The 27,687-nt window shown below is 35.5% G+C and overlaps 2 protein-coding genes across 7 annotated transcripts in view; one reads left to right on the top strand and one right to left on the bottom strand.

Annotated features, from left to right (window-relative positions):
* The window catches only part of vill (villin-like), a 61,545-nt gene extending 59,003 nt beyond the window's left edge, over nt 1-2,542 (top strand). For 4 of the 5 annotated variants that reach the window (XM_082183562.1, XM_082183561.1, XM_082183560.1 and 1 more), the window contains 4 exons: nt 88-276; nt 1,307-1,366; nt 1,531-1,752; nt 1,831-2,542. In XM_082183562.1, coding sequence (XP_082039688.1) covers nt 88-276; nt 1,307-1,366; nt 1,531-1,752; nt 1,831-1,944 — 585 coding nt within the window. In that variant the 3' untranslated portion in view covers nt 1,945-2,542. The remainder of the gene's footprint in view (nt 1-87; nt 277-1,306; nt 1,367-1,530; nt 1,753-1,830) is intronic. The other variant, XM_082183563.1, reaches the window with a different exon arrangement.
* A 2,071-nt stretch (nt 2,543-4,613) lies between these two features.
* plcd1a (phospholipase C, delta 1a) lies at nt 4,614-25,360 on the bottom strand. 2 transcript variants are annotated; one of them, XM_082183565.1, is made up of 15 exons: nt 24,957-25,360; nt 19,446-19,604; nt 12,716-12,950; nt 12,378-12,507; nt 11,917-12,145; nt 11,333-11,534; nt 11,097-11,241; nt 10,851-11,003; nt 8,168-8,317; nt 7,437-7,596; nt 6,256-6,372; nt 5,977-6,155; nt 5,302-5,437; nt 5,052-5,201; nt 4,614-4,961 (listed from the first exon to the last, which is right to left on the bottom strand). In XM_082183565.1, the coding sequence occupies exons 1-15, from the start codon at nt 24,985-24,987 to the stop codon at nt 4,873-4,875; spliced, it is 2,265 nt and encodes a 754-aa protein (XP_082039691.1). In that variant the 5' UTR covers nt 24,988-25,360; the 3' UTR covers nt 4,614-4,872. The 2 variants fall into 2 exon arrangements, with proteins under 2 accessions (XP_082039691.1, XP_082039690.1); XM_082183564.1 differs by lacking the exon at nt 24,957-25,360 and adding an exon at nt 23,503-23,748.
* Nucleotides 25,361-27,687: the final 2,327 nt, after the last annotated feature.

Below are 27,687 nucleotides of genomic sequence, written 5' to 3'. Positions count from 1 at the left end.
CCTTTGCAAAGGGGTTGTCAAAATTGGGGGCTGTAGCATCAAAAAGTTTGGAAACTTACATGTCAAAACTCTCTTCTTCTTCCTTAGATTTTTCTTTGGATTGGGAACTCAGCCAACCAGTATGAGATTCAGGAGTCCTATAGCAGTGCAGTGGACTATCTTAAAACCCACCCGGCAGGACGGGACCCTGGAACACCGATCACCACTGTTAAACAAGGCTATGAGCCTCCTACCTTCACCGGCTGGTTTAATGCTTGGGATGCTCACAAGTGGAGCGTGAGTCGAGCAGGCTGAAGTTGCCCAGCAGGGGGCAGTGATGCACAACATAAAGTCACTAACAAACTAACAGAATCTTTTAATCCACATAATTGTTTGTTGATTCTCACTTAATTATCATCATCAACATGAAAGCAAAATGGACCCTTTTTACTTTCATAAGGCATTTTCCTGGTCTTATTGTGCATGACTTTTTATTCTGTGTGGATATTCCAAAATAGACCCATGTCACGATCACAAATTTTGCTAACTTTATTGTCTTGCAATTAATGATTTACATTGTTTTGTTTTTTTTAAATTGATTTGTATATAATATTATAATAAAATTATAATAAACTAGGCCTGTATGATTTACTTTATTATTTTGAAGAAATATATAATATAATATAAAATAAAATAATATAGTTGTGTATTTGATGGCAAATTTAATAATAAATAATTTAATAAATAATAAATTGTGAGTAAATCGAATAACCACGATCAAACAAATAATTAATAATCGCAACAAGCCTAATTCCAAATAATATTGATCAGCCTCTGACACAACTTTCCTTTTCGTTCACGCAGGCTATTCATTCATATTTACAGAAAGCCAATATTATACTTCCCAATTCCTTCTAAAAAATATAGTAATAATAATAGAAATAATAATGAAATAATAATAGTTATTATTATTAATAATAATATTATCATCATCATCATATTTAGAGAAGAAATTGGCTAGGGATTGGCTATTAAAAATAATAATAACAATAATTATTATTATTTTATAATTATTATTAGTAGAAGTAGTAGGATATCATTACATTCAGGCCGCGTTTACTTTTCACAATCCACCATATTCCCAATGGTTAACTTAAAATCAAATTCCGCCTTCTTTTCTCTGGTTGAATACTCAAATATTATGAAAGTAAAATTGGTTACTAGTGCAATTTCATGTTAAGTTGAAATTCTTTTGTCCACCCTCACACCACATAATGAATTAATGTTACAAAGAGAGACACTTTTTCAGTTTCACTCTATATTATAGGGAGGCCTTTCATATGAGGAGATGAAAAGCAAGATGGGTGATATTTCGCAAATCACTGTGGTAAAAAGCTTTCACCTTACTGATCAAATACTTGTTCTTGATGTCAACAGATGCACTGATTCATCTTATTTGATTAAATTGATTATCTGATTGCATTTAGATATTGATATGGTCTATACACTTATGTGCAGATCTAAACATAATGTTGACCTCATTTCCTGTAGAATCTCAACAACACAGACCTGAATAAGAAGACAGCAGGAGGTGCGGGGACGAGCTACAGCGCTCCGGGAGGACCGGGAAATATAAGGTCCCATAACCAGCGGATGTCCTCTTCCATCTCCAATGCACATGCAGACGGGGCAAAGCCTTCTGGGATGCAAAATTCGGAGCAAGTTCAAACACCTAACCAGCTGCGTCAAGGAGAGGACCCTGGAAAACGAGAGGTGGGTGCTGAAACATTTTTGGTTGGTATGATAAAGTCATATGATTTATAATTTTTTCCTACACTGTCTTTATTTCAGGATTTATTGACTGACGCAGAATTTGAGAATCTTCTCGGCTGCAGCCGTGATAATTTCCAGCGACTGCCTAAATGGCGTCAGAACGACCTTAAAAAGAAAGCAGGACTGTTTTGAGTTGGTTTTACTATAATGAGATAAGTTGCGTCTTAAATGACTCACTGTGCACCTATACACTATGTACTTATGCAATATGTATTCATCCATGAAGTGTATGAATTTTATACGGTTATTTTGTCATTCAACGTCAGAGTCTGATGCCCCTCAAAAGTTGAATGCATGAAGTGTCCAACATTCCACTTTATTTAGTGCATCATCCGGGTATTTAAAGTGCACTTTTTCCTTTTTAAATTTTCAGTGTGAACACACTACTCGCACTATTTATACTTAAAAAACATCATAGAGTAGTGCATAAGCACACAAATTGGGACGCACCTATAAAGTCTGATCTTCAGACAAGATTTATGTGCTTCTTGGGTATCTTGGGCTAGAAGACTGTAACGTATGCACTGTAATAGATTTATTTATTCATCAAAGAACTGTTTTGACACATTAAAAGTGTACATTTTAGGATATGACCTAATAGAAATGCTTTGTAAATGTCTTGCACACAAATGATACACCACCAAAATGATGGATTCTGATATCATCAGTCACGTACAACATGTCTAAATGCCTTATAGTACTAATAAAAACAAGACTGTATGGCAAGAAATGTTTTTGAGATGTTTAATTCAGTTTTTAATGAATGTAATGGTTTATCACAGCATTTTAGAGTCAGTAAAGCCATTTCTTTCCTCTTAGGAGGACGTCAGAACAGGACATGAGAAACAGATGTTGTTATGGCTTAATATTACTGATGTAACAACTTTCCTATAAGGCACATTAGTTCAAGAACAACATAAAAATAGACATATTTCTAGAGCAGATAAAAAGCAACAATACCTTACACCAACAACAACAAATACAAAATAAACACCTTAAAAATATAAAAGACACCAATGTAAATGTATAACTTTTTTCCATTCTTTTATGTTATACACATGCGTAGTGCAACTCTCCTACTGCTCTGACAACTAGACACACACCTGTTCAGATTCTCATAACATGATCATGAACATTAGCTGAGCAAGTTTATCAGAAAATAACAGAAAGCATGTATTGGTAATATGGGGTAAATGGTTCATTTGTATCCTGAGTTCACATAAAGAACATGTTGCATTAAAACTGAGCATTAGCCATTGTAAGCCACTTATAAAAATATTGACCACACAGTAACAAACAAAATTATTACAGTTTAACACATTTCACACAACACTGAACACATGGGTGCTATTGTTAAGATTAAATCTCCTCTTTACGGGTACGTTTACAAGACAACGATGTACTAAAAATGGAAACGTTTTTGCTTTGTGTTTTTTTTTGCATACAGGCGACGTTTTCAAAACGATCCCCGTTCACACGGATCCGCGAAAACGATTAGAAGCGCTGTATTATTCTGCCAGGCCAGTAGTTGGCGATGCCACTTTGTAAAGAAACACTACACACCTATGCTGAACTCGTAATTTGCGTGACGTCACCGTTTTCACAAATTCGTTTTTTTGTCGTTTACACGGAGACAGTAAAGATATTGTTTTCAAAAACACGATTTTGAAACCCATTTTTAAAAGTTTGCGTTTTCAGGCCCCAAAAATGCCGTTGTCGTGTAGATGAAAATAAAAAGTTTTCCATTTTTAGTTTAAAATGGTGTTGTGTAAATTATAGATATGTATATATTATATGATATAGATATCTATGGTGTAAACGGCACCTAAGATATAATTTTGACTAAAATAAAGGGGCTGTTTACACAACTTTTTATGCGTTAACTTTTTAACTATTGAATGCGGATTTCAAAGTGCAAGTTTTTGAAAATTATACTTTTTATTGTCTCCGTGTAGACGATATCTGCGTATGCACATTCCGTGTTCAGTATATAGGCGTGTAGTGTTTCTTTACGAAGTGACATCGCCAACTACTGGCCTGGCATGCATAATACAGCATTTTTGCGGATTCGTGTGAATCATATCTGAATCGTCATATCTGTACGTGAAAAAGACGGTTTCGTTTTTAGTACATCGTTGTTGTGTAAACGTACCCGAAGACTTCAAGGTGATGTTTGGCCAAAAATAATTAGATAGAAATAATATACAATCACTGTTGAAATACTCTGTTAATGTAAAAAGGCATCAGTGTAGTATATTTTTTAATACATACTTTTTAATATTAAAACATAAAAGAGTGTTAGGTAAAATATATTGTCCAATTACAAATCTTTGACAGTTTTGAATGAGTTTTTTTGGTGATAAACAGACTACTGATTCAGACAGGAAAGAGACTGGAAGATTTGTACTTTTTAGTTGTCACATACTAAATCTGCTTTAAACTTTTAACATTTTCTGCACTGACTGTAGGGTCAAATCTGTGTAAATCTCCAAAATTGACTTCATTATGGTAAAAGTGAGCTGAAAGTACTACTTTCTTAATGTTAGCCCAAAAAAAAAAAAAAGAAAGAAATAGTTAAATAAAATATTACATTTTTCATTTTTCTAATTCACTTCAAATATATAAAAAATATATTTAATATTTTAAAATGTATAATAGACTAAATAACTATTAATATTTAAATTATTGATAATTTATTTTTAAACAATATTTATTGAAGGCAAAAAACAAAACAAAAAGACATGGGGAATGTGTAGAATGTTGAGTGTTATATAATATGTGCTTAAATATTAAAAAAAATGTGGCTGCAGGTTCAACAAAGGCTTAACAAAGACTTTTTACCCCACCTTCTAAATTGAACTAATTCCACGAAGCACTTTAAGGTACATTTTGGTACTCATATAGTGAGGAGGGCTATTTGGTAAACCGCAAGGCACATCGGAAAAGGAAGTCCAAATCTTATCCTAGAAAGTGTTCGCATAGGAGAGTTTAGTTGATTTGTCCTTTTCTGTGATCTGCACACTTTGACATTGAGATGACTGAGAGGAGCGTTGCAGTCTCTTAAGCATCAATAACCATGATGTGTACAAACAGTCCCGCTGAAGGAATGAGGCTTCCTCTCTTTGTGAGCAGAGGCACATGCCGGTATCCTGAAGACAGAAGATAGGACTTAATGTGAGCAAATTCATAATAACTGCACAACAATAAAGTAATTTCTCACTTATTTTTCACCGGCTCACCATTCTGCATGCTGGTGAAGGGGATAGTGTACAGGCCAACCAAATCATTCTGTATAGCAACATCATGGTCCTCCACCACAAACCGCACCAAAGCCAGATCAGGCACATGAACAGTGAACTGGAATTTTATATTCCACATAGGATTGAAACCTGTAACAAAAAAACATTTACAGTAAGTGACCTACACTTTGGTTTAAAAAAAGAAAGTGTTTGCTAAATGCGTAAATGTAAATGCACTGTTGACACATGCCATTGTCTTCAATGTGATGTGTCTGTTTGCTGGCATTGTCATCTGGCACACCGTAGATCTCCACTCTGACGAGAGGGTCCACAATGGACCTCTGATTGTCCTTATTGATCTTAGGCAGCTGCTGGGCTGAGATGATCTGAACAGACATGTAGAGTAATTGGTCACTGTGTTTGGATTTGTTTCGATAGGATTGCATTTGGTTTAGGAATTAAGGATATATCAGTGTCATATCAGTAAGGGATTAATTCATCAGTATCAGTCAATATTGGATAATTGTTCATCCTCATTTCCCCCATTTTTACATTATCTTTGCCATCACCGACACTCAGTTAAAGTTAATCTGAAAAAAACACTAATTTAATAACACTGTTAAGTGTAATCTTATTCTAAATAGCAAAGCTTAAAATGAATATTTATTTTAATATTGTACATTATAATGTTGTGATGCCTAAATGTACTTGTAGCATTTAAAATTAATGTTTTTTTTAGTGTTAAGTATTTCATAAAAAAAAAAAATTCAAATATATTTATTATTTTTAAAATACATTTTTATAAATATTTGATTTTAAGTCTTTTTTAATTAACTAATTTATTATTTATTTATTGTATTAGGCAGAATAATCCCTTTTTTTTTTTTCTTTTTTTTTTTTGCAGAGCAGGACAGAAGAATCTCACCATAATATGCAGGGTCTTCTTCTTCAGCCAGGGGCCTACACTGAGTTTCACGGGGTCAAACTGGGAGCCCGGGTCCCTCAGAAACTCTGGCTTCAGTATGTAGCCACACTTGCCATTAGGCAAAAAGCGGGCCTGGTTCAGATCCATCTCTTTACAGGGAGTCTGGAAGTTTAGAGCCACTGTAAACCAATTTTAGGGATGAAAACAGATTAATATTATAAACAGACTTTCTGAATTGCATTAGACTCATATTGTGTCATATCACAGTGGGCTTTGCACCTATTTGGCAGCCGGCGTTCCACAGTGGCACCGGATTGTAGTTGGATGAATTGGTTCTGGAGCCGGCTGGGTAGATTCTGCTCAGCTTATCCATGTTGTGATGAATAAATCCCATAGCTTTAAGAGATTAGCCAGAAAATGTGATATTAAAGTACATCTGGTAACATCACTCATATTTTATGCAAAATGTCTTTTAGTTTCAGGCACTATAGAGCGCTGCAGTGATTTATATTTTTGTAAGCCAACCTGGAGGTTAGCATCACACTGGTTCCCTCCACAAAAACCCAATAGAGTATTTGGATTATTGCAGAAAATAATCTCTATGAACAACAAAAGTTTGATGGTTTTTTTTCCTTCATGATAATCTTCACAAATTAACTGCAATGAATTTTGAAGCCTAAATACAATTGCCTGAAGTAAAAGGCTAGACATAGGCTATAAACCAACCACACAACAGATGAATGACTTCAATATCATGTAACAGTGGTCGCCCAACAATAAAATCCCATTATTAAAGGGGTACTTCACTGGGCTTTCAAAAAAACGTGGCTCCCTATACAGTAGAAAGGCGAAAATGTTTTTAAAATTGGTGCTACCTGACTAGAGAAAACAGAGAAAAAAGGCTGTTGTCTTCCCATTTGTCAAAAACTTCAACATCCACAATGCACTGGGCGTGTTGTCGTCCAAGGCCACTCCTACCAGTCTGCTATGGATATACTTCTTAGAGTCAAATAGCTCCTTGCTTTAGTAGGAAATACTTCTTAGCAAACTTTTAGTCATGATGGTGTCGACTTGTATTGTTACTGTGTTTAAGAATTTAAAGGCTAAACATTTAGCGGGAGTAAGTTACTCTCGGTTTCCAGCGTGTGGGTAAAGGCTGCAAAGAATCGTAAATACGGAGAGGACGCTGAACGATGAACTGGATGACTACGAACACAGTGTTTTAGGCCAAACGGAGGGAGAAAAAAATGCCGTTCACAGAGGGGTAATATGATATATTTTACGTCATAGAATAAAATGTGAAAATATCTTAAGCTTGTGTTAACAACAGACCTTATTTCAGGTTTTTAACTTAAAATAAAGAAGGCTGGAACCAGAACTGCTAAAATGCTACTCATTTCCAGGTTTTGGCCAACAAAAATATGTCATTCCTGTAGCCACTCTATTGTGTACCCTTGTACCTGATGATTCTGCCAGATTCATTGCTTTGCTCTCCTTGAAAGATGCCATTTCATAGAAGGCCTGATTATCTCTTGACTGATCAAAGTTGCTGAAATGGACACTCTTGCAGTAGATTACCAGATCTGACAGCTCCTTATCCAGCTTGATCTTATTGGAAGTCTACAAAGTAATCAAAAATAGATTAATGCAACATACAGTAAATAGACTTCACACATGCAATGACAAAGGGATGCCAAATAAGCAGAACAAATCTGTGGTCAAATGATTTGAATCAGGCTTTTGTGGGAATGTCTGTGACAGCTGAGTGTGCCGATTTGAACTTGACCTTATCTACCGCAGATTTGTGTATGCAAATATACTCCACAGCCCTAAGTACACTTCGTGGAGTATAGTTTGTTCTTCACTTTAATTTTAATAGAAATTACAATGGTTTGAAATAGGACTTTAGATAAGATCAGAAATGAACCTTGTGATAGATTCGATTTAAACCAAATTCTGTGCTGGACTTCCAAATAAACTATGGTGAGTAATTGTGCCTTTTCGCAATTTTTACTCATATTTGGTGTTTTGCGGGTGTTAATTTTGTAGCACTTGACTGACAACATGTTTTCCAAAACTGAATTCTTTAAGTTCTTCCTGTTTTTATTGGTAGAGCGAAAGCTCTTTGTAAATTTGGTCAGCAGTTGTTGTGTCGTTGGACTTTGAATGACAGCAGGGTTTTTCAACACACCTTGCCTTTGGGTTTGGGTTCACCCTCTTTCAGTTCAGCAGCCTCGTCTTCCTCCGACACGCTGTCCACATCCTCTGTGGCGTTGTTGTTGAAAGCTGCATCCAGTTTGTTCAAACGCTTGCCCTTGATCAGGATACGTCCCTTCAGCTCCTGCAAATATAAACATGTACTGTAGTAGATGACACAAATATAATCTATTTTAACTTTTTTTTTTTATCTATTGGAATATATTCAAATGTGTTCAGTTAAGCTGTGAATACTGCATTCTTATTGGTAGCTGAAACATTTGAAATTGGAAAATTGGAAATTTTAAAAAACATTTAAAAAATAATAAAAGTATATATATATATATATATATATATATATATATATATACACACACATACAGTATATATATATCAAATTTTTAAATATTATAAAAAAACAATTATTGTTAAAAATAAATGCTAATAAATCATAGAAACATTAATTAACATTAATTAAACAAACATTAAGAAACATTTTTATTATTATTATACACTACCATTCAAAGGTTTGGGGTCACTTTTTGGTAAAGAAAATTAATGTTTATTCAGCAAGGAGGCATTAAATTGATTAATAGAGACAACTAATAATTATTTTTATTTTTTTTACAAATTGTACTTCAAATAAATGGTTTTCTTTTGAACTTTCTATTGTTTTATCATGTTACACTTTATTACTATGAAGTACACTGAAGACTGGACTTATGCCTGCTGAATGTTCAGTTTTGCCATCACAGGGATAACTACATTTTAAGATATATTAAACACAGAACAGTTGAAATAGTTGAAAACAGTGTAATATTTTTTCACAATATTACTACTAGTATTTTTTAACAAAGCCATGGTGAGTACTTCTTTCCCAAAAAAAAAAAATCTTGATTGATTTTGATTGATAATGTACAGTATATATTTTTGCCTTTATTATGACAGGACAGTGTAAGCAGAGATAGGAACATGATCGGGAAAGGACAACGATCATTTATTCAAAACTCTTTCAATGTTAAAATAAAAATTATTTCATTTACCAGATGCTTTTTACAAGTGACTTTAAAAATTAGAGAAAAAAGCAAGCATTTCTAATATATCAAGTGGAGACAATAATACAATTATTATGAAGAACAAAACACCCAAGGGGTGTGGGATAGGTAGTTTTGTGTGAGAAATTCTACATAACCTTCACATATAATAAATGGAACTGAAATATGATGCTTTACTATTGTTTGTGTGTGGATGATGGTTCATGGCTGAGCTGTCCTCAGGCTGAAATATTAGAATCTTCCTTGATTTCCATCACTTCTCAGTGCGGGACAAAGCTCAGGGTTGAAATTTAATTCCAACAGGTCATTGAAAGGAAAAGTTTCAAGCCTGCTGGACAAGCTCATAAACCTAGTGACATCATCATTCAGGAGCCCCTCCAACCCCACAACCAAAATAAGCAACCTGTCTGAACTTGTACTGTCTTGTCATTTGCCTTTCAGAATGCAGCTCAAAAGCTCTGTGCGTGGTTTGGTGAATAATCAGGAAGTGATAAATGGCTACAAATCAAAACAAGTTCATCTGTATTCACATAATCAGCTCTACTGATAACCCCTTCCTCTGTCTTGAGCTATTTGAATTCAAGGATACAGAAGTAAACAGGAAGTTTGCAGGGATGACGAGGAAGTCATTTGAGGAAAGTGGGGTGTGGTGAAGAGAGCTTTTAAGAGGTTTAGATTTAGAAATATGTTTCTGTTGTCCACCAGGTGGCAATATGTAGTGTCATCAATCATATGCAGAGTTGTGTGCATCATTTCTTTATCATAGCGCTATACAGCGCAACAGTCAGGTTCCAGAAGTAAAGACTCCATTCTTTTTCTCCACAGGGAAATTTATTTTCAATGCTAGATTATTAACATATAAACCTTTAAAACAAACCTCACTGTCAAAAGTGATCAGTAAACTTAATTTGAGGAAACCCGCTGCCTTAAAAGTATTAAGTAAATAAACTTCATGCGGAATTGAAAAAATGTATTTATGTGGAATAAGTTCACATTACTTAATTTTTTTAATTGCAGTGCTGTTGTGAGCTCCGAGGTTGTTAATCGACGGTAAATTATTTTGTTGAAGCCACTTGTTCGCATTGATTCAACTTATTTTTTTAAATCATCATGTTTAACAGCAGAATTCGTGGTGAAAAACTACATTGATGCTGTATTAAAAAGTCCACCAATCAGAGAGTCGCGGCGAGCTCTGTGGGGAACGCCCACTCCCAAGCACCACAAATGACATTATCTAGTCGGTCTCTCTACACACTTTCAAAATACTTAAATATTTGTATCTATATATCCATATTTTGCAATAAACTCCATTGTTTTTAATTTGATTGTCATTCACAATGCTTCATGCCATGGGATTGTAATTCTTTACCTCTTTAAAGCCATTAAGTACACAGTCTTGTGTCTTTTTTTGCTTCAAATAAATGTTTTTAATGCTGTGATTTACCTCATAGCTGGTTGGTTCGGTTTAACGCTTTAACCAAGACTTTTTTGAAAACCCTATAGGAAAAATGAATGGAAAAAATACTTCCGGAACCAAGGCCACTGAAAAAGCTAATGCACGCATAGTATAAGCAGTGGTGCAGGAAACATGCATGTAAAACTTTTTATTTATAGTGGTCTAACCTCAGGTCCTGGAAAAGCGATGGGCATGTTACGCCCCAGTGGTTGAGTGAGCAGAGCGCTGCCCAGGATGGAGGTTAAGTGATGGGCCATGATTTTCTGCTGCGCTATGGTGCAGTGGTTCTCCAAAGACAGGATCACTGGATATTGTGAGGTCTAGAGTAGCAAAGAAACATATGTTTTCATAATCCACAAAGCTGCTAATATAAGTAAGTCATCACACCATACAATTCGTGTCATTTCACTCACTTTGAAAGCATATTCTTTGATGGCCTTGATGACGTCTTTGAAGAGCACTTTGGATGTGAGCGTGTGGCCGTGGTAAATGACCGGCTCCCCGTTTTCACCGTCCCAGCAATCCAGCTCCACACAGCGGCATCCCTTCGACAGCGCTCTAAAAGACAACAACCATTGCTTATGGAGGAATGCTTAATATGTTAATGCATTGCTGTTGAGAATTCCTGCGTAAACAGACATGTTCGTACTTGATATAGGCTTCTGTGCTGCTAGGCCCCTTCAGCTGGTCCTCCATCAGATAGGTGTTATGGGAAGAGGAAATGAAGTAATGATTGAGCGGTTGGCGCATGTCTTGGTACACGGCTTTGTGGGCGGGGTTAAAGATGGAGCCTTCCTCATGGTTCAGGTACACCAGGAAACCATCTTTGCTCATGTGTTTGTTCACTTTGGCTGGGTAAATATAAAAACACTGTTTTAAACAATATTTTATTGTAAAAAAATAAACTGAAATTTTGTTATGATACATCTGCTATTTTGATTGTGTAATTCAGGTTTACAATGATTTTGTTCTTTCAACCTAATTTATATTATATTATATTATATTATATTCTCTAATATTAGATTTTAATGATCTTATATATATATATATATATATATATATATATATGTGTGTGTGTGTGTGTGTGTGTGTGTGTGTGTGTGTGTGTGTGTGTGTGTGTGTGTGTGTGTATATATAGTATAGAGTATTATATTATGTACAATATTATAATAGTGCAATATTGTGAATACTGTGTTATCTGATGTATTCTTCTGGTAATTTATGTGCCATTACCTATTTCATCCACCTCGAATTTATCGATAAGCTTATGTGCATAATCCAAAGAAACCGGCTCCCTCTGCTCATTTTGAAGGAAGTTCAACAGGTCGCTGGAGCTCATCTGTCCGTTAGTATGAGCGTACTTTCCATATATCACATCAACTTCCTGACGGTGAGTCAGCATATTGTAGAAGTTCTTAATTTCGGATTCCTCCAGAGTGCCTGAATTTGACGTGTCACATTGCTGCAATATATTAAATAATAAAAAATAAAACAGTTCTTGAGGACCTGCAACAGGAGACACCTACAACATTTTATTTTTTAAAGTTTGAACTTTTTGAGATTAAAAGCTGCTTAAACAATTTCTTTCACCCTAATTCCAAACAGCAGTGATAAAAATAAATAAAAAAATGCTATAAACTAGCTGTACAAGTGTGAATGAAATTGACAGTCAAGCTTTATGCTTAGTCTCTCACCTTGAAGAGCATCTCCGCATAATCGTCGTCCACCACAATATTGATATGACGTAGGAAATGCTTCAACTCCTTCAAGGACATTTTGTTGTCTGCATTCTTGTCAGCCTTGCGCATGCAGTCATATATCCAGCTTTTTGTCTGATGTAAGGACTGAATATTAAACGGTCGAAATATATAATATATATAATATATTACTTTTTTGAGCCAGAAATTTCCCAATTAAAAAGTTTTATATAAATGCGTGTTGCACTTATTAAACATAGTAGGCTACTTTATTACAACCATACTGACAAATGAGTTCAGAGACCAGGCTTTGGAGAATAGATGTTCAAGGATACTGTTCGCTGTTCTGTAGGCGGTTGAGGTTGTCCATGCTGTTGATGACCTTCTCCAGACCGCTGACCCAACGCTGGGCCTCCTCTTTAGATGAGGCCATCAAGTCTAGGTTGCTCCGTCGACCCTTGAAGACGATGGAGAAGCAACGGTCCTCCACTGAGGAGTCAGAGTCAGTGTACTTCTGCATCCCTTCAGTCTGACGCCCATACCGCACAGAATCAATGTCCTCGAGGCTGACTATAAAAAAAGACAAGAGATTTTTCAATATTACTCATTTTTCAGTCAGAATTTTAAATAACATTTTGAACCTTTGTTAGTCTGTTCTGTTGGCAAATTGACGAGAGAGACGTCTGAACTCAGAACTGTGCATAATTACAGCCTGAAGCGTAAAGAGACACAATATTTCTGAGAACCATGTGATACGCAGGTCTGAACATGCAATATTTAAAGAGTATATTTTGACACCTAAAACCTCCAAACCATTAAAAGCACAGTGGGCAAGATTTTATGTTCAAGATTTTACTTCTTAACACAGTTTGAAAAAATGAATTTGAAATGAGCAAACTGGATGCAGAATTGAAATTCCAATTTTATTTCCAATTTTAATGAAATTTGAAAAGATTTAATTAAATGGAATGGGATTAAATTCAGTTTATATAACTGATTTAAGTGTCATTTTTAATCATTTAATTTTTCAGTTTAAATTACCATACAGACAACATCATTTCTGAAACATTAGATGATATTAAAGGAATAATTCACCCAAATATCTCACCCTCATGTCGTTCCAAACCAGTAAGACTTTCATTCATCTGAACGTTCATCTCAACACAAATGAAGATATTTTTTATGCAATCTGAGAGCTTTCTGTCCCTCCGTTGACAGCTTTGACGCTTCAAAAAGTTCATACTGTAGATCCATATGAATTGAGCGGTTTAATCCAAATTTTCTGAAGAGACTCGGTTGCTTTATATGATGAACAGAGTGAATTTAGGCTTTTATTCACATTTAAACATTGATCAACACACACATCAGTTGTGGTAAACGGAAGCTCAAGCATGTTTGCTTGACGTGTGAGAACCAATGAGGTTTATTCTAGTGTTACGCAGCACGTCTGAGCTTCCACAAGATCCAATGAGGTTCATTCTCGTGTGTTAAGCAGCACGGTTGAGCTTTCACAAGAGGTTTGTTCTCACGCGTCAAGCCGGTTCGGTTGAGCTTCAGTTTATGTCCGCTTATCAATGTTTTTATGTGAATAAAAGCTCAGATTATATTAAAAATATCTTCATTTGTGTTCCGAAGATGAACAAAAGTCTTAAGGTGATGATACACAGGGCAACTTTTTGAGCAATGTTGCCGGTCAACGGGCAACCAGATGAGACACAGGGCCCACGACCAATCTAAATTATCCAGATAGAAATGTATTGCCCATTTTCAATGGGAAATTGCCCAAACAACAATCGCTCAGCATGATCGCCCAGCAACATTGCTCAAAAAGTTGCCCTGTGTATCATCACCTTTACAGGTTTGGAACGATTATTATTTTTGGGTGAACTAACCCTTTAATAATCAATGTTTGTAATAGCCCCTATTTACACTGAAAACAACTGGTGTAGAAACCATTTGCACAAATTTCACACCAAAAAATAACAACAAATAAATGGCAAGTAAGGCAAGGAATTAAATGTGGAAAAAACCTGAAATAGTATTTCCTTGTAAAACGTACTCCAATAATTACTGTATTCAATGTATATATTTTTAATATATTTGTTATAATATTTGTTAAATTTTACTTAATTTTATGGATTTGTGATAGCCTGGTTAAAACCAGACCCTTCTCAGTTGAAACTGAGTATAGGGTCTGGCGAAGCTATGTAGACAAATCATTTCCAAAGGGGCGTCACCAACCGACGTAGCTCAAATTCCTCTGGGCGCAATTGGATAGTCATAAAACCAATCAGATCGATGAAGGAGATGACGTATGCTTCGAGTGTTGTTCTTTGCTCCGGTTTTAACGAAAACGGTCAGTTTAAATCGCTCAAAACAGACGCGATAACTGATTCGTTTATATACTGTCTATGATTCGAACGAGTGATGTTCCACGGCGGCATCCATCTTTGTAATGAAATCTCCTTCAGCGTCGCTGCGCTGTCGTCATCATGTAAATCCCTCCCCAAACGTTTCTGATTGGTGCCGCGATTTCGGCGGCACAGAAATGAGTTTGAATGGGCTCTTCTCCAGACTATCCTGGAGAGAGAATTAAAATTCGCCGGAAGTAGTCTGGGTTTTCCCAGGCTAGATTTGTGATGGAAGAACAACTAATGTGGAATTAAGTCTTAATTTAACATGGACTATTAATTTAATTGATTAATTAATTTATCCCTAATTTTGATGTCATAATTGTACTATGTACAATTTTCTTTTCTGGGTGAACTATCCTTTTAACTTGAGAGGTACATGAATAATCTTGATTTCTTAATCGATAAATCTTGGCTAAGCACTGCTGTATGAAAGATAATTTATTGCAGGCATCACGTCAGACACTTGATAAGAAGCTGATAAGCTCAGTGGTGTCATCCTCTTTGAGGGTTACTGAATGAGCTTGGCAAACACAGCTGTACAATCACTTTCCTCCTATGGCCTCTGCCCTTTAATCCCAGTGTTAAACAAAAACGAGGACAAGCTCTATTCCTCTCAAATCGTGTATTGTGCAGTATAGGTTAATGAATGGAAGAGTTCAGACGTAATCCTCAGCAAAACACATGCACACAGACAGGGGGAACCCAAATATGGGTGGCTACAGTATCTGTCCCTGCTGTTACCACAGTGTTCATAGGAGAAATGTGTGAACAGAACTGAGTCAACTTTTTAGTTAGAGCTTTAATTGACCTTTCTGTGGAGTCTACCTGGAAGTGAGACACAAGTGGGATTTATCGTAATCTCTCTAGCAATCAATTCGTGATCCCAAATAAAACAATTAGACACAATAGATGGCTTACTGTGAGGAATCAGATCAGGGCCGACTTTGTGCCAACTGAAACAAAGCAAATACAACACAAGCCACTTTCCATGAAAGTTGTACTGTTCCTTACAGTACACTTGGTGACGCATGACAAAAACAGTAAAGGCACGGATCCTTTTTTGTGAGGTGTATTAGACATATTAGACAAAGTAGCTAGTTTTAAAAACATATTGGGCCCTATTTCAACAATAAGCGCATGGTCTAAAGCGCACGGCGCAATTGCACTTAGGGTGAGTCTGAATCCAATTTTTCTAGTTTAACGACGGGCCACAAAATAGCAATGTGCCAATAATGCGCCTGAACACACCTCATTTTCAGACCAACACACCCATGGGCGAACAAATGGGTGCAAATGCATTTGCTATTTAAACAATGTGGCACAGGACGTGAAAATGATAACTGCGTCGGGCTGAAACTAGCAAAAAACACTTGCGTCGCGCCTAGCGCCCAGCGCCCGGTGTATGATAGGGCCCCAACTGTCTGTAAACCATCAGTATTGGTGATTTTGGGCTGTTTCACTTAAAGAAGTTTTACCCTCTCATCTATACTGTTAAAATAAGCATAAAACAGAAGTTGCGATAGTCTGTTCTTCCCTATTGTGAAGTACATATGAGTGGAACGGCTTCTCAAGCAAGAAACAAATGTAGGGCAGAACTTGATTTTATCCATCGGGAACTGGTTAGATGATTGTGTTTTGTTTTTTTAATGAATTGTTTTGTAAATTAATTAAAAAAAATAAAAAATCCCGGAAAAAATCATTTATAATAAATACTGCAATATTCCATTAAAAAACAAGAATTTAGATTTCATGGTCATTTTAATGTTAATTGTTCATTTTAATGATCTTGATGTTAAATTGATATTTAATTAATTGTAGTAAAAACTCATTTTAATTATTAACTAATTTATTAAATTATTAAATTATAATTTATTAAATTGTATTTAATTCATGGGCAGTCCTGTTACCCATTCTTGTGTAGTTATTTTTTATTTAATTTTACAGAATTTGTCTTTTTAATTAAGATGTGTATTGCTAGAAAATGACAATCACAATTTTTAAAACTGTTTAGTTCTAACAAAAGGTTAAGCACTGCATTATCCATTTGATGAAAAAGAAGAAGAAAAAACTTTATGCAAAAGCTTCACACAGTAATTTGTACGGTATTTGTGGAAAGTTCTGAAAAACCACAGCTGGAGATAATCTATGTGGTGCATGCTCACAAATAATACATGAAATGTAACAAAATATGGGGTCTGTAGGAGAACAATTTGGATAACACCCGATCTCAAGTGAACTGCTGAAAGAAAGCAGTGTCAAAGGCAAGTCTAGCATCCTTCAGATTCCATTCAAACAGGCTGACAGAAAGAAAACATTGTGCTTGGCCAAATTCTGACCTCTTATTGTCAGATTTCATCAGATTATTATATTTCATCTATTATAGAGTGACTGAAACAAAAACATTTTGGTTAATAATTGCACCAACCCTTTTTTATCCAAGTAAGTGGATAATTTTCTTCATGTTGCAATCTTTATTTAATGTAGTGCTTATGCAGAAATTGCACACTTCAACTTTAAAAATGACAGTTCATTTCTTTTGCATTCATGTCACATCATTGGTTTATAGTTTTTTCTAATAACCACTAGTCCACAATATATCTGGTTGTTAAACCACATCATGTGAGGTATCCTGTTCTAGATTCTTTACACACAGATGAGAAAGTTTAATTAACAGAATTCTCAGTTCAAATTAGCATATTAAAGTTCTTTCTGAAGGATCATGTGACTCTGAAGAGTGAAGACTGAAGTAATGATGCTGAAAATTCAGCTTTAACATAAATTACATTTTAAAATAAAATAAAATAAAAAAAAATCATAATGTTACTGTTTTACTGTATTTTTGATCAAATAAATGCAGCCTTGGTGAGCACAAGAGACTTCTTTTAAAAACATTTTAAAAAGTGCATATTATATTTGGCCACTTTCTAGACTGATTTTGCCTCATGTGACCTCTGTTATAAGTTACAGTGGTGGGAGTGTGACCATGTGACCTCTTATGTTCTGCTGGAGGCGGGAATAAACATGAAAAGCATGCTAAACGGGCAAAATCTGTTCATTGTTGTACAGATAATAGGCGCAAACATTGAAACTGGGCATCTGCAGCTATTATCATGGAGACAAGACTGAGGTAGATGTTTTACTGAACTTGTCAATAGGGTTTAAGAGAAGAAAATAGTCATTGTCTTATTTCTGGATAGTTTTACAGAGGGCAGGGCCGCATCAGCACAAGTATTTGATAAAAACAATCTGTTATGTTTCCTCTGTTTCTTTCCCACCCCTGTAAGTCCATTTAACTTGAGATAAACTTGGCTCCATCACTATAAGATAATAAAAACCTCATTTCCTGTGCTTAAAAACATGAAACCCTTGTCTTTAAACCGTTAACTACATAAGTATTTGATATTTTATAGAGTAAACTATTTGCTCCAATTACAAGTCTCTGAATCATCCTCTAATGTTTCAATACTTATATTAAGCCAATTAAGATCTTTTTTGTTTTGTTACGGTTTAATACATTTTCCAAGCATTCTGTCATCATTTATGTCATACTTTTGAGAACATAAAAAGAGGCCGAAGCGCCCCCGCTGCATGTGCAATCCATCTAATTATCATTTCTGGTCAATGGGAGTAAAACAACTGTCAAAACACCCGACTAATGGGTGAAAACATCACGTGAGCAGGACCAGAGGGTTCCCCTGCTGATATCTGGTGTTTTAACTAGAATCCTTTGATTTTGTTTGGTCCTGGTTTCCTCACACACACACACACACACACACACACACACACGCAGGACAAAGAGGAGGCAGGCACGTTCTGGCAGACAGCAGATAAAGAGGCCTGATCTGAGGCCTTTGGCCAGGAGGAACCAGGCCGGAAGCTATGAGGAGCAGAGGGTTCTGGACAACATGTGGGAAAAAGATTTAAGATCACCACAACATTTCGTTCCCCTCCTCTCCGGTCATTTTGTCCAAGATGTTTCCTTTCCACCCAACTCAAAGCCTTTTCTGGCCTTACAGATGTTCAAAATGTTTGTGGGGAAAGGTGAAGGACAGGTCTAACTATTTATTTACAGCTCTGGGCACTATAAAGACGAGTTTACAGGAGAGCCATTTGATGTGAGGCTTGCTGATATCAGCATGAGGTCATTTATTATCAGGAAATTAAAGGTTATCTTATTACAATGTATCAAGCAACAGTTTTTTTTTATATAACAATGTATTTGTGTATATATATATATATATATATATATATTGTTTAAACGTTTGGATTCTTTTTTTAATGTTTTTGAAAGAAGTGATCAAAAATACAGTCAAAACAGTAATACGGTGAAATATTATTCCAATTTAAAATTTCTATTTTAAAATATAATTTATTTCTGTGATCGAAGGCTGAATTTTCAGCATCATTTCTCCAGTCTTCAGTGTCACATGATTCTTCAGAAATCATTCTATGTTGATTTGGTGAAGAAAGAAAGTAATTTTTCAAAATCGCAAGGGTTCAGAAAGAGTTGTTTTGGCAGCTTAGCTATGTTTTTGATAGTACACCAAGCTCTATTATCAAAAAAATCTGATTCTTCATGATGTGAAGAAAACCTGTTCTCCCCATCTCTCTCAGACACTGAACTAAATAAAGGGACAGCAGTTATACTTACAGCTGGAGTCTTTCTTGAATTTCTTGCTGGTCTGTTGCCACACAGTCTTGCAATCTTCGGACAGCCGAAAGAAGCGGGTCTTCCTCCATTTGTTAGACTTCACCTTTACTAGGTCTCCACCTCTCAGCAAAAACTGCAGGTCCGGGTCTCCCTGCAAACCTGAAGGTCAAGCAAGTATCAAGTTCACGCATCAGTGCAAATGGATTTCACAAAGGTCATAAAATGCTCAAAGTCCGCTGTCAAAGTATAACTCAAATATTAAGTCCATGTCACAAGTTTCTGGGCTCAATGGTGAGTCATGCATAGATCAAAGCTATTTTAAAAGATTATATAAAAGTTTGCAATAATGCTATGACTGGACACACCTCTCTCCAGACAAAAGAAAAACGATCTTGCACAATTTACATAGTTTTGCTGAAGGTCAAAACCTGCTGGGTGAGCTACAGTATAAGTATGGTAGAGGTTACCAAGACCAACTCTTTCATGCTGTATACTGTACACATTGTAAAGTCTAAATCATTGAGTTTTTACTTCAATGAAAGTATGTTTACCCATTCCAGTTAGGTTTGATAGTACATTTCTTTAAAATACACAGCACTGATGCCTGTATATAGCTTTCAGGTTTGAACAATATAAACAATAGTTTCAGCATTAGGTCTATCATTGTGCTTTGTTTATATTCAGTTCATACAGTAAATTGTACTGTTTTCTCTTCATTTTCTCTTCCTAAATTCAACTATTTAGTATCCTAAATAGTACTCATATAGTCTGAAAGATAACACTGACACTGACGACCACATGCATTCACCCACACAGCGCTTTTTCCATTTTGCAATGATATTGTGGTTATCTTTATAGTAGTATTAGCAATACAATCACTTGCATCCCTCACAATGATTCCAACACTGTGAATATATATATATACACATACACAGTACATATACATACATTACTGGCCCGAAGTGATGTCTGGAGGGGAAATTTGATTTTAATAACCCAACATATTTGATTAAACAATCAAAATATAAGGGAAAATATGTTATGTTTTGTTTGATATTTTAAATATGAGGGGAGAACAAAACACTAATCTTGGTGAAAGTATTTATTTTAACAAAATTATTTGGCAAAAAAAGGCCCAAAAAACAAAACAGCTACAGGTTTTATGCAAAAAACCAACAACAAAAAAACGTAGAAAACAAAGCATACACTTACTACAACATAATCAGTTATTAATATTTCACATTAATATATACCCAGTTCACTTAATATGAGTTCACTTTCCAAACAGCTATGTATGATCCATACAATTTTCAGGATTGATTTTTTTTACACAATTCTGCAAGGATTATTGCATCAATAAAGCTAGATAAAGATAACCACAACTGCACTGCAGTGTGGAAAAAATGTGTATGTGCGGGGGTGGTGTGTGTAGTCAATTAATGTCAATGTTGCAATAAAAGATCAGTCTTTCCATTATATGTTTCTACTTCCTTTTCAGGAGTGGTTGAATTTGGAACGATAAAATATTGCAGACAATTAATCAGCTATCATAGTGCTAATTGGCCCAGCAGTTGAGTTATGAATATTTCCAGCTTCTATGACCCAAGGGTGTGGGCACAACCACAACATTGCTGACATTTTTTCACGAGCTCTCGCCACAGAGGCTTTTTATGAGGCCCTGGCTGCACTCAAGCAGAAGGCGGAGAAATGATGAAAAATCTGAACTGATTTCAGAAAGGCCTCCGCATACTTTGAAATGGAGCTGAAAGCATTATTTTTTTTTTGTGCTGGGATGGTTGCCTATGTTTACTCAGAAAACTCTCTGTGTGTGTGGTTTTATGTTGATGACTGATACTAGTGTTATTGCAGTCTTGAAAAAAGTGGGGTATTTAAAATTTAGGAAAATGTATCAGGCTTTTCATCTCTACATTCAAATCACACTCCAGAAGTATTTAGTATGCAAATGTAGACGTCGCTAAGTTCAAATACTCTTCTGACTTCTCATTACCGTGACCCTCAAAAAACATGATAGAAACAGGTCCAGGCACGATTTGCAAAGTCAGTGGATTTCAGCTGTGCCAGTGCTGGAATTTAAGCCAGAAAGATCTGTAATACCTGAAGAAAGCTATCCGTTAGCATTCCCATTCATTTCAATGGCAGTTTAAACAGGGAAATAGGGAAAAATGTACTAGTCAAGATTTGAAGGGCCCTCCAAAACAAGACTACTGTATATAACAATGAAATATTTGAGCAATATATGTTGCTTTCAAAAATGTTTAGTCACAATACACAGTTCATTTTCAATGGCCATCAATTAAGAAAGCAGCCGGATGGTGTGGTTACGGCATTATTGACCCTTCATATTCCTCATGTATTCCTAAGGATTTCCGAGGTCTTCTTCTTATCTTGCTACTTGAATTGAAACCTGAACAATTTACTTCAAGCATAATATCCAAGCTGCTCTTTCCTGTACAATAACAACAACTTCTTAGTCTGATCCTCACCATGACTTCAAAAGACTTAATATAATGCAAGTTGAAAGAAACATTTCATTATTATTATTCTTTTTGGAGGATGACAGCTCCTGGACCCCGTCCACTTTGTGCCCCAAAATCCTACCTTGTGTAAATATATTAGCCATCATTATTTAGTAATTTAAGGCCCACTCCTCTTCCAATATATAGACTTATCTGGATAAAATCACTACGCATGCACTACACATTTTTTAAACTTACTGTCAATGTAGTCAGATTCAAATGTTTATATGGCAATTATTAACAAGTTATTACATGATTGAATGAGTTTTAATTAATTAATACATTTTAATAATTTTATGCATTTACACAAAATCAACACAAAATGCACATAATGTGTTAAAATAGCCATAACATAAATTGTGTTATTAATTTAACACATTCTTTTTGAGGGAGCAGAATGCTAAAGATCTCCAGCACAAGTTAAAATTTTCTTTTGGATCAAACTAAATTGAATTAAAATTGACATGAAAGCTCTACATTATGATTATTAAAATGTATGTAAACCAAGCAACTGAAGCATTCAAATACATTTAGTTTCAGGGCACAATTAAATGATGGTCGTAATGCTGATTTTGTAGCTGTGTTTTGGTGCTCAAGGCTTTTTTTCCATTTAACTAGATGGAGAGTAGGCTACTACCATCTGGGAAAAGTGCCAACAAATAGAAAATGTAATTAAGGAATCTTTATTCACAACAAGTCAATCTTGATGTCGCATCTAACGGAACGTAGCCAACAGTTGTACGATTAAAGTGTGATAAGTCAACCCCCAAAAACATTAATTCTTCCTTGGAAAAGTTTTGTAATCCTACACTCAACAAAACATCTTCTCTGCTCCATTTGGCTGGAATGTAATAAAACACCATACAGCAAAACATCACAAAGCAGAATGGGATAATCCCCTTGCCTTGACCCATTCCTCATCCCAAACATGAAAGTAAATCATTCAGTGCTCCTCTTTTATGAAATACGCAGTCATGTTTGTGACTTCCCTCAAAAGCCAGCTTCACTGAATCCATAGTAGCCTAATCATCCACTGCATTTCATCATCATGGTGTATTATTTTAAATGCTCTTAATGTTTAAATCCTTTAAATTCTTCATATTTAGAGTGCAGTTTCTTACAGAAACAAAACGTCACACCCACTGACTTGTTCAAGATGTTGCAGAGATTGGCTGACAATGACACATCTAAACAGTGTGCGCGTTCCATAAACAACACTATATCAAATGCTGTATGTGCGGTTAATGCTATTTTATTAACCTTGCACAGCAGCTTACACACTTTTTACAACATTTATAAATGGCCAGTGAGTTCTCTTAACTTTTTACACACCGTTTAAATGAGATCCCATTGTTATGGTTTTACAGTAACAAGTGAAAAAAAAAAACAATAAACATGCCATTTTGGAGGAAACTCTACTTTCTGGAACTAGAGCCACAGAAGTTCACCAGCTCTCTTTATAGTTTTAGTCCACGGAGGGATATTTAACGCACGACGACCCGACACAATGCGACACCCACCTATGCGTATCCCGTTCTCGTGTGCCACGTTCTTGCACTGCTCTTGATAAATGAACTCCTGCGATTTCGTCCTTTTGCGCGGCTTACGCCCACAAGACATTGTGTAAATCCTTAACGGGATCCTGTGATCGACTTACTTTGGGTAGAAAAATAACATGACGGGAGAAAACCATGACGTTTGCAAGTCTCTTTCCTATGGGGCGGGTTCTAAACCTGCAAAAATCATCCTATTGTTTTTGTCCCGATTCACTTTGTCTATGCCTCTATCTGTGTTTCGCACTGACATGTTATGGCATGTACTATGGTATTTAAATATATAATACACAAGTAAAAAGAGATACATGTATGTCTCATCCGTTTAATACGTCGATTTCAAAAAACCTATTTAAACGTTTTTTGTTTTTTACTTTCTCCAAACAGGTTTGCGTGGTGCAACCTGATTTTGCCGGTTGCCTTCCCTCTAATGTTTCGCTCATGGAAATGGTAGTTTCTAACGAACCATTCTCGTTCACTTCCATGTTTGTTTAAACTTCGTTGGAGTCTCTCCCTTTTAAAGAACAGGATTGCTGACCATAGCGCGAACCAATAGCAATCCAGTGCTTGGTGTAAAGAAGCATTCCATTGGCTGGACCTACTGAACGACCCCGCCCCCTTCAATGAACGAGACAAGACTCGAAACTGTCCTGACTGAGCTTCACATTGGATATGTGCATGTGCTGGACAAACTGAATGATAGGTGACATGTCGTTAAATAAATGTTTGCTTGTCATTCAGACGTATGCAGCAGAACAATTTTGAATGAATGTGAAAGTAACTGATACCAGATATTTAAAATGACACAAAGCAGTTGTGTCAAAAACTCAAAATGCAAACCTATTGCTGTTTTTTATAGCGTCTTTTAAAGTCATATCTAGCACTTGGCGAAATCTATTTGTTGTCATTCGTGTCGTTTTGATGCTTAAAAAACTATGGAATCTTAAAGATTTCATTTTCTAATCTTTTAGTAAACCGGTTCGAAAGTAGGCTAGCCGATGAATCACTATAGTTCAAACGTAATTTGGGATAGGGCGCCTTCTTGTGGTTAAACCCTCGCGTGACATTAGACATTCGCACTTACGCAGGCTGAAAAAAGTTTCAAGAAAAAGGTTATAAGCTTCATAAACTCCAGTATTATTATTATTATTATTTTTAACTTGCATTGACATGGTTTTATTGCGAACTCAAACTCGTCTTAAACTGACTGCATACTAGGATACTAAAAAGTTCAGAGATTATGTACAGGAGAGCAAAATGTTATAGCCTACTACTAAAAATGAACATAGCGAAAACAAATATAATAAAAAAATGCAATTAAAATCACTGGTGTTTCTATAGCCATTATGAATAGCCACTGACACTTCAAATCAAATGTAACGTCTCACGCGGAATAAACATGACATCAATGCAAAACTTACCGATTCTGCCAGCATTTCCATTGACTTCCATTTTTTGTTGTTACTTATTTTAAAATGTTTTTCCTTCTTTCAGTTGGAGTAGGCTATATCCCAGTTGGACAAGACGTGTTGTGTCCCGAAGTCACCCAGAGCCTGACTGGGTTGAGTAAAGCCCGTGTCCCAAACCATCCACTGACGACTCTCTGTGGAACCCGCCTATTACGAGAGCAGTATCGAGAATTCGCCAACACCCACAACACCGGTCTTTCAAGTCTCTGTTTTCAGTTAATGATGAAAAATTTAATTTGTTTCCACCCATTATAAACGACTGAATTTTAATTCAGAAACAAGTCTACTTTTTGGTGATTTGCAGAAGGATATCCTCAGTGGCAGCAAATGGTTTTGATTCATTTGTTTGAACTCCATTCTCGTCCAGCAACTCTACTCTTGGAAGTGTGCTTCAAAGACTGAAAATGAGACCTAGGTGTTGCATTTATAATCTGACCCTCCTTCTAGATTTGTTTCATAAGCACACCACATTATCTTATCATTCAGGGAAGATAGTGGTTGTAACACTTTTTGCTTCAACACCTATAACTTACTGAATTTCTTATCTTGACTTCTCAAACTTTTATACAAAGTACTCACATTTAATTCAGCCCTCTACAAGAATATCACAGACCTTCTGAGTTGATGTCAAATACATGGTGTTCCTTTGTTACAACCTACCCACAGGTGTAGGTTATAACACATGTTTGGGTAAGTTGTAACAATAGACAAAATAAGTAAAAATGGATGCCATACCGTATGATATTGTTCAAAAACAGATTTATTGGAATAAAAGAACAATGTCTCTCTCTCTCAATAACAGACTATGTCTGTTTGACTCGCGCAGTGTGTGTGTGTGTGTGTGTGTGTGTGTGTGTGTGTGTGTGTGTGTGTGTGTGTGTGTGTGTGTGTGTGTTTAAATTTGTCTACTAGAACAAACTTAATAACACTAGGCTACTAAAATGTACCTAATTAAATAACATCTTTCTACATCTTTAGCTCTAACAAAAAAACACATGTCTGTGTGTGTGTAAATTAATCTACTAAACAAACGTACTTAATGGTATACTTAATAAACACTACTAATGTACCAGATTAAAGAACATCTTTAAGTCTAACAAAAAATAACATGTAAATGTGCGTGTGTGTGAGTGTTAAACCACTTTATTTAAAACACTGGCAATATTCTTATAGTTATATTCTTAGTAGGGGATGGTTGTAACACTTTTTAAATAAGTGTTACAACCCACCCCACCCTGTCAGCCAATGTAGCTGTATTAGCATAGTGGTTTGAAATCAGCAGGGGGTAAATGCACTACTATTTAGAAACTACTATTTAATCTAATATAAGTCATACAATTTGATCTGCAATTGTACTAAAAAAATATGAAGAGTTCAGATGCAAAAGCCTCTGTGCCATCTGAAATTTTCTTCTAGAATGATCATTTTTATCAAGCTTGTATATGTAAGTTCAATAATTTTACTTAAATGGCAATGCAAATTACCTATTATTTGTCATTTAAGCGAAATTACTTAACTTAAATTTACAAGCTTTATAAAAATGATCATTCTAGAAGAAAATTTCAGATGGCTCTTAGAGGCTTTTGCATCTGAACTCTTCATATTATTGGTCAAAATATTTACTTTTTGACCTCAAAATCATTGTTTTCTCTCTCTATATATAAATGAACTAAATTCAACTTTTTTACAACAAAATGAAACATCACTGAACTTACTTAAACTGGACTGTGATGCTATTTTCTTCTGGAAACAAACTATGTTGCATTATTTTCCTGTTATGTCTGTAAAGCTTTGAAACAATCTGTATTGTAAAAAGCACATATGAATAAATGTGACTTGACTTGACTTAAATGTTGCGTATTGATTTATTGTGAGTGATTGTGTTGCATCATGGGAAAAATCAGAACATTGCCAATCTACATGGTAAGCGAACAGCAAGAATCTAATTTTGTCTTGCAGGGCGTGAAGCAACAAACAAAGGTGAGGTATAGCAATCTGTGAATTCAAGCAAGCTTTGTAGGCCAGAGGTGAGTCCAATGGCGTAGACTAGCACATACAACCTCTTTGCTTAATAATGATAGGGATTTGAAAATCATCCTGTCTGGCAGCTTTTAGCACACCCTTCAAAACCGCCAAGGCATACCTGGTCTACAGGTATGCATAGGTGTTCACAGTGTGCATGCTTTGTCATTTATGGCCAGGTGCCTATCTATACAGCGACTTTACTCTTTGGTAGTTATACACAGTTAAATATACATTTAAAAACGTTCATGTTAGATCCGATTTATCGCGATTAATCGATTTGACAGCTAACTAAAATGTGTAGATTTTCTCCATAATTTTATGATAAAAAAAAAAAGTCATATCGCATTTGAAACAATATGTATGTGAAACTATATAAGGAAGGATGGCACACTTTTAAAAAGTGCTGGGTGTTTATAATGTAAAACTAGCATATAACTTTACATTGTCATTCTACAGTCTCTTCAGCTCACCAACACTGCATTCATTTAAACAAAACACACAAAAAACTGTAATAATGTGAAATATTATTACAATTGAAAATAACTTTTCTATTGTAATATATTTTAAACTGTTAGTCTTCAGTGTACATGATCCTTCAGAATTAATTCTAATAATAGCTGATTTGCTGTTCAAGAAAAATGTTTTTACATTTATTTTT

Source organism: Leuciscus leuciscus, assembly GCF_965113295.1.
Source record: "Leuciscus leuciscus genome assembly, chromosome: 11".
NCBI lineage: Eukaryota > Metazoa > Chordata > Actinopteri > Cypriniformes > Leuciscidae > Leuciscus > Leuciscus leuciscus.
This window is presented reverse-complemented; position numbering and strand designations above follow the sequence as displayed.